Source organism: Spermophilus citellus (genome assembly GCF_964194105.1).
Source record: "Spermophilus citellus genome assembly, chromosome: 7".
Taxonomy (NCBI): domain Eukaryota; kingdom Metazoa; phylum Chordata; class Mammalia; order Rodentia; family Sciuridae; genus Spermophilus; species Spermophilus citellus.
In genome coordinates, this window is record NC_138188.1 from 152,902,073 (window position 1) to 152,910,448 (window position 8,376).

Below are 8,376 nucleotides of genomic sequence, written 5' to 3' on the forward strand. Positions count from 1 at the left end.
GGTGCAAAGTCCCATGAGTAGTGTAATCATACATGCATGTAGGGTAATAATGTCTGTCTCTATCCACCGTCCTTTATATCCTCACATCCTTTCCCCTCCCCTCATTACCCTCTGCACAATCCAAAGTTTCTTCATTCTTCCCCACCCCACCCCAATTATGGATTAGCATCCACTTATCAGAGAAAACATTCACCTTTGTTTTTTGAGGTTTGGGTATTTAGCTTAACATGATATTCTCCAAGTCCACCCATTCATTGGTAAATGCCATAATTTCACTCTTACTTAAGGCTGAGTAACATTACATTGTGTATATGCAACACATTTTCCTCATCTATTCACCTTTTGAAGGGCATTTAGGTTGGTTCCATAGTTTAGCTATGGTGAATTGAGCTGCTGTAAACAAGGATGTGGCTACATCACTATAGTGTGTTTATTTTAACTCCTTTGGGTATATAATGAGGAGTGACATAACTGGGTCAGATGGTGGTTCCATTCCAAGTTTTCTGAGGGATCTCTATAGTGTTTTCCATAGTGGTTGCATCAATTTGTGGTCCCACCAGCAATGAATGAGTGTAACTTTTTTCTTCACATTCTCACCAACACTTATTGTTGCTTGTATTCTTGATAACTGCCATTTTGACTGGAGTGAGATGAAATCTTAGAGTAACTTTGGTTTGCATTTCTCTAATCACTAGACATGCTAAACATTTTTTCATATGCTTGTTGTTCGTTTGTATTTGTTCTTCTGTGAAGTGTCTGCTCAGTTCCTTAGCTCACTTATTGATTGAGTTATTTGTTTTTTGGTGTAAGATTTTTGAGTTCTTTACTTTTTATCCTGCAGATTAATGCTCTATCTGAGGTATGTGTGGTAAAGATTTTCTCCAATTCTGTAATCTCTCTCCTCATGTTATTGAGTGTTTCCTTTGCAGAGAAGAAGAGTTTTAGTTTAATTACATCCCATTTATTGATCTCAATTTTACTTCTTGCACTTTAAAAGTCTGGTAAAGAAAGACAGTTCCTAAGACAACATGGTGGAGATTTGGTCCTACTTTTTCTTCTATTATGTGCAGGGTTTCTGTGCTAGTGCATAAGTCTTTGATCTACTTTGAGTTGATTTTTGTGGAGGGTGAGAGATAGGGGTTTAATTTCAATTTGCTACATATGGATTTCCATTTTCCTAGTACCATTGGATGAATAGACTATCTTTTCTCCAATGAACATTTTTGCATCTTACCATATTTATGTGGGTTTATCTCTGTGTCTTATATTATGCACCATTGGTCTACATGTCTATTTTGATGCCAATACCATGCTGTTTTTGTTACTATTACTCTGTAGTATAATTTAAGGTCCGGTATTATGATGCCTCCTGCTTCACTCTTCTTGCTAAGGATTGCCTTGGCTATTCTGGGTCTCTTATTTTTCCAAATGAATCTTGTGATTGCTTTTTCTAATTGTATGAAGAATGTCATTGGGATTTTAATAGGAATTGAATTAAATCTTTCAGGTACACCACTTTAACAAAGGGTTAGGCTAAGTCTCAAAGGGGTTATATTCCAACTCAATATTTTATTGTGAAAATGTCTATTTGTTAAAAGTTCCAATATAATCTAAATATCTCATATATCCTTATGAGCATACCAAATGTAAACTTAGATCACTCCATATACAGTTTTTTTTCCTTAATTCCTCACTATTATGTTCCCGATAAAACTCTAATTGTATATTTAGTTAAAGTGGAATATTGTTATCTTCTTCCTTCTCTTTTAGTTTAAGCTTCTGTGGATATTTCAGAAAAGTATTGAAGACTTTTCTTACTTTGTTAATATAATTATTACTAGCTCTCATCAATCATCCATTCTTGTCTGATATTAAAAATATCCTCCTCTCTCTGGCTACCTTCCACACTATAAAAAGTTGTTTCTTTTCACCTTTCCTATTGCTCCTAAGAACATCCAACTTTGTATGCCTCATGGGCATTGTTTAAATCATAGAATCAACACTTTCTAAATCGTAGAGTCACAAAAGGGGTTGAGATGATGATAAATATATCTGGGCCTTTATGTTTTAATTTCCCCATAAAATGCAGAATAAATTATAATCAAGCTCCTACACAGACACACCCAAAGCTAGGGAAGCCGTCTGGGCTCCGATTTCCTTTGGCACTTAGTGTTTAGAAAATGGCCATATCTTGAGAAGTCCTCCTCCTTGAAATTCCTATAGGCCCATCTGATTCTGGACTCTGGAACTAGACAAACAATCTTAAAAGTTCTTCCACGTAATAATTCTCTACACGTGTGGGGGAGAACAGCCCTCTGCTCTTCTCATCACAAGGTGCTCTGAAGCCCATGCTCTATCCGAGTCTTCTCTCTCATAGTCTCCCTGCCCCTTCCTCTCACTCTCTGAACTGCCTTTGAAATGTTCCAAGTCTCTGCCACAGCACATGTTCTCTCCGCTTTTCTTGTGTCCTGTTAATAAGAAATGTTTCTTTCTCCCACAGTCCAATTCCCATGCAGACACTATGAGAATGGCCTAGAAATGGCATGAATTTGTGTCTTTGTGTTCTTATAAAGTGTGATACACTTGGATATGGTAAAGAAGTGGCACAAACTTGTGTTTTAATGTTTATATGAAATGTCATAAGGATGCAAAAAATTAATTGATAATTTACATGTGCAAGGACAAATGGCTGCAGTACCAAGAAATACCTTAAAATGAAATCCCAGCAAACCTGAACACCTAACATCACAAGGCGCTGTGGGATGTGGCCCCTGTCCCCCTCTTCATCCTTGCTCCTTTTGCTCTCCTGTTCATGTCATAAATGCACTAACAAAAAATAATGTAAACACAGAAACTCCAGCCACATGGTTCCCTTTAGAGCCATAACCACCGTAACTTCTGTCACCTCAGGGCCTTTGCAAACATTCTTCCCTCTGCCTCTGTCATTTCCCCCCATTTCTGACACCTATGTGTTTTGATTTATTTTGAGATTTTTCAAATCCCATCTTAGTTGTCACTTCTTTAAAGAGGTCAGGCTCATATCCAACAGCCATACATGGAAGGACAGTGACAGGCATAGCCACAGGCCCACAGTAATTACTCAACATAATACTTGAGGTGGAAATCTGCCTCTTTTCAGAAATACAATCATTCACTCTATATATTCTTAGTTTAGGCCCCTCTTTTGTTTAGTTCATTTATTTTGCTTTTGGTTTGTGGCATTTGTTTTTGTATGTTTGTTTGCTTTTGTTTGTGTTTGTGTGTGTATGTGTGTGTGTGTGTGTGTGTGTGTGTGTACTTCCCAAACACTCGTGCATATAACTATATTATAGCAACACTTTTGAAGCTTACAGTTTTTCATGTTTTTCTCACGTTTTGAAAGCTGAGATGAAATAGTTTAGTTTTCTATTAATAGCTCATAATGAAACGTTTTATTAGTGGCTTAGTGAATATTTGATGAATAAGTCAACTTACCTAATCCATAAGAAGTGGTTCTATGCCTCTAAAAATGACAATTTAGCCACCCAACCATTTTGTTGTTCCACTGCTCAAGTCTGTTATTCCTTTTAGTATTCAAGGGCTCTAGGAATGTGTGAGTAGTTGAATCTCCTCTATATTTCTAATAGTCCTTCTGTATCTCAAATGAACATTGCGTTTCTACCACCTGATGTATAAATATTTTGTACTTTCCTGGCATTAATGTCACCATTTTCACAGAATTCAAAGTTCACATGGACTCATAGCCTATAATATCCTAGAATATCCTAGAATAGAAGGAGAAACAGAAATGGGTATGTGAGATCGACTCCTTCCATCCCTCTTTCTCAGTTTGCAATTTCACCCTCAAATAACCCTCAGAATGAGTGAGTCCACCTGGCTTTAAACACAGCTAGTGGTAAAGCACCTGATGAGGAAGTCAGTCTTCTTTCAGATGGTGTCATATGTGAGAAAGAGCTCTTGTTGTGAGGAATTTATGTGTCATGATCTTCCATTTGCTTCAAACTAATTATTGTCTAGAAAGATAGAGTATATCCATAATGATAATCCAATATCTCTTTCAGATTTAAAACTATACATATCACCCCAAATTTCCTACAATTCTAAGTGCTAAAAAGAAATACATGTTGCTGAAGATATGACCTTCTTTGGATTTTCTAACTTCTCCAACACTGTTATCCAAGGTCTTCTGGGTCCTGCCTTCTCAAAGTTCCTTATGTTCCTCTGTTCCTTTTTCTTATCTGTTTCAACCCAAATGCAAGCCCAAATTTTCTGCAGTCCGGCTTCAGCAAAATAACTGGGGGTGTGACGAACAACTTGTGTACATTGATACAGCAGGAGTGGGAGCCGTTTATTGTAGGACAGGAGGGGTATTTATACATTCCACACTGCTTATCTTAATTAACATAAACTAGATACAGCAGTCAACCAATAAGGAATCTCCACACTTAATGGCTCACTGGTGCCACCTCACAAACCACTCCCCCTGGCAAAATGCCAGGCGCCATCTTGACTTGTTTACAGACCCTAACACAAATTTAACCAGTCTGCAAGTTTTTACATACCTAACTTTTGAGCCTCTGTCAATCCTCTGCCAACCCACCTTTTGCATGGTTAGCAGTTTCCTGAAACAAACTTTTCTGTAACATCCTGTGTGTGTACACGTGTGTGTGTGCATGTGTGTTCATGTGTGTATATGTGGGCATGAATTGAAGAGCTCCAATTAATATAGAAAGAAAGAAATTTATAAACCCAAATCATGAAGCACAAATGCTTAATAACAAACTCATGAGTGAAATGAATTCAGAATACATGACTTTGCCAATGATGGATTGCTTCTTAGGGCCAATATTCAAGATATGAGACATTCAGGGTATTATGGACACTAATGGATCAAAATGAGTGTCAGACATTAGACACAGCTGATATAAGTAGCTGATTAGTAACCATCCCAATCCCTGAGAAAGTCACAGAAATATAGAAATATAAGACAAAAGTTAACTCAAAATGGATCAAGGAGCTTGCTATCAAATCAGAGACTCTGCGTCTGATAGAAGAAAAAGTTGGCTCTGATCTACATATTGTGGGGTCGGGCTCCAAATTCCTTAATAGGACACCCATAACACAAGAATTAGTATCTAGAATCAACAAATGGGACTTGCTCAAACTAAAAAGTTTTTTCTCAGCAAAAGAAACAATAAGAGAGGTAAATAGGGAGCCTACATCATGGGAACAAATCTTTACTCCTCACACTTCAGATAGAGCCCTAATATCCAGAGTATACAAAGAACTCAAAAAATTAGACAATAAGATAACAAATAACCCAATCAACAAATGGGCCAAGGACCTAAACAGACACTTCTCAGAGGAGGACATACAGTCAATCAACAAGTACATGAAAAAGTGCTCACCATCGCTAGCAGTCAGAGAAATGCAAATCAAAACCACCCTAAGATATCATCTCACTCCAGTAAGATTGGCAGCCATTATGAAGTCAAACAACAACAAGTGCTGGCAAGGATGTGGGGAAAAGGGTACACTTGTACATTGTTGGTGGGACTGCAAATTGGTGCAACCAATTTGGAAAGCAGTATGCAGATTTCTTGGAAAGCTGGGAATGGAACCACCATTTGACCCTGCTATTGCCCTTCTCGGACTATTCCCTGAAGACCTTAAAAGAGCATGCTACAGGGATACTGCCACATTGATGTTCATAGCAGCACAATTCACAATAGCTAGACTGTGGAACCAACCCAGATGCCCTTCAATAGATGAATGGATAAAAAAAATGTGGCATCTATACACAATGGAGTACTATGCAGCAATAAAAAATGACAAAATCATAGAATTTGCAGGGAAATGGATGGCACTAGAGCAGATTATGCTTAGTGAAGCTAGCCAATCCCTAAAAAACAAATACCAAATGTATTCTTTGATATAATGAGAGCAACTATGAACAGAGCAGGGAGGAAGAGCAGGAAGAAAAGATTAACATTAAACAGAGACATGAGATGGGAGGGAAAGGGAGAGAAAACGGAAATTGCATGGTAATGGGGGGAGACCCTCATTGTTATAAAAAATTACATATAAGAGGTTGTGAGGGGAATGGGAAAATAAACAAGGAGAGAAATGAATTACAGTAGATGGGGTAGAGAGAGAAGATGGGAGGGGAGGGGAGGGGGGATAGTAGGGGATAGGAAAGGTAGCAGAATACAACAGTTACTAATAGGGCATTATGTAAAATTGTGGATGTGTAACCGACGTGATTCTACAATCTGCATTTGGGGTAAAATTGGGAGTTCATAACCCACTTGATTCTAATGTATGAAATATGATATGTCAAGAGCTTTGTAATGTTGTGAACAACCAATAAAAAAATTAAAAAAATAGAAATATAAGACAAAATATAAACAATTAGCAAGTCTGTATTAGTCAGCTTTATGTATTTTTAACAAAATACTTCAGATATTAATTTGTCAAGGGAAAAGGTTTATTTTGGCTCACAGTTTTTGGAGGTTCTAGTCCCTGATCACTACATATTGTTTTGGACCTCTGACAAGATAACACATCATGGCAGGATCATTTGGTAAAGTAATGCCATTTGTTTCATGAACCAAGGAGAACAGAGAAAGCAAAAGGGTTTGAGGACCCAATGTCTCCTTCAAGTTCACACTCCCAATGACCCAAGGACTTCTGTTATGCATTGGATATAAAATGTGCATGAAACTCATGCATGGTATATAAGAGCTGTAGCCTAATCACTGGATTAATCCATTTGATGAATTAATAGTTTGGAAGTACTGTTCCACTGATTGCTAACCTAGGCAGGTCAGCATAGCTAGAGGAATTAGGTCACGGGAGCATGGGTGTGTGGATTACATCTTGTCCCCTGGCTTCTCTCTCTCTCTCTCTCTCTCCCTCTGTACTTTCTGACAACAAGGAGGAAAGCAGTTTGCTTCCACCATGCTTTCCTGCCTTGATGCTCTGCCTCACCTTGGGGCCTAGAGCAATGGGTTTGGCCAACTATGAACAACCTATGAAACCATTAGCTCAAAATAAACTTTCCTGTTCTCAGTACTTCTGATCAGGTATTTTGGTCACAGGGGTTGAAATCTTCTTAACAAAACCTCCCACTCTGCCCCACTTCCTAATGGTTCCACCACCTGCCAATGGCATCATCTTGGGGAACAAAGTTTTAAAGGGGGATACTTTTAGGACATTTATTCAAGTCATAACAGTATCTGAAACAAAAAAAAATTACAGAAACACATGAGGAGCATCAAAACATTGTTTATTAGAAAATAGTCATAAAACAGAAGCATAAAATACAAAGGTAATGAGTTTATACTTGTACTATGACTAAAATGAGGTCTACTGTCTTGCAGAAACATCGTAGAGTAACTCAGGTCTATAACTCAAGTCCTCAAAACAGCAAGAAGAACCTTCAAAAAGATCACGCATGATGGCGCTGTCTTCTCTCTATTCAGTGGATTTTGATTGGCTTGTGAGACATTGAAACAGAAATGGCCTCAAATTGGTCATTTTAGAAAAAAAAAGTGAGATACAGTCATGTTCTAGCAGCAAGAAGAGTACCATCTTCTATAGAAACATGGCTGATAGCAACAGCAGCCTGAACCATATCCACAGCCATAACTGGAGCCATATCCAGAGCCAGAACCATATCCACAACCATAGCTGGAGCCATATCCACAGCCATAGCCAGAGCCATATCCACAGCCACAGCCAGAGCTGTATCCACAGCCATATCCACAGCCATAGCCAGAGCCATATCCACAGCCACAGCCAGAGCCGTATCCACAGCCATATCCACAGCCACAGCCAGAGCCATATCCACAGCCACAGCCAGAGCCATATCCACAGCCATATCCACAGCCATAGCCAGAGCCATAGCCACAGCCACAGCCATAACAGGAGCTACCACATGAGTTGTAGCACATGATGTCTAGCGATGGAAGGTCAGTAGTTCAGTGGAGAAACAGGTAGAAGGTTCTGAAGTCTGAATGCCATCCCCTGTCCTGAGATCTTTATATATACGACCAGAAATGGGTGGAACATCTGACATTGACTCTGTGGCCTCATTACCAAAGCAATTTTCATTTTTAAAAAGCTCATCATTCTAACAACAAAAACTTTTCATATAGTTATGTCTAGAATTTGGCTCCTGTCTATAGTCATGTGAATTGTAAGAAAACACCTGTAACCTACACATAAAGCAGGTATGTCCTGCAGAATGCAATCACGCCTAATTTAGATTTTTTTTTTTACTCCAGATCATTAACTGTTCTTTACTTCCAGGTATACATATGTGGATATGGGAGATTTCCCAGATTCTCCTATGTAAACATTAAAAGGAAATCT

At 38.4% G+C, this 8,376-nt stretch overlaps 1 protein-coding gene across 1 annotated transcript; it reads right to left on the reverse strand.

Annotated features, from left to right (window-relative positions):
• Positions 1 to 7,571: 7,571 nt before the first annotated feature.
• Positions 7,572 to 7,955, reverse strand: LOC308653260 (uncharacterized protein; the record flags this gene model as incomplete). Its single annotated transcript, XM_081301851.1, has 1 exon — positions 7,572 to 7,955. One exon carries the CDS (start codon positions 7,953 to 7,955, stop codon positions 7,572 to 7,574), a length of 384 nt encoding a protein of 127 aa, XP_081157977.1.
• Positions 7,956 to 8,376: the final 421 nt, after the last annotated feature.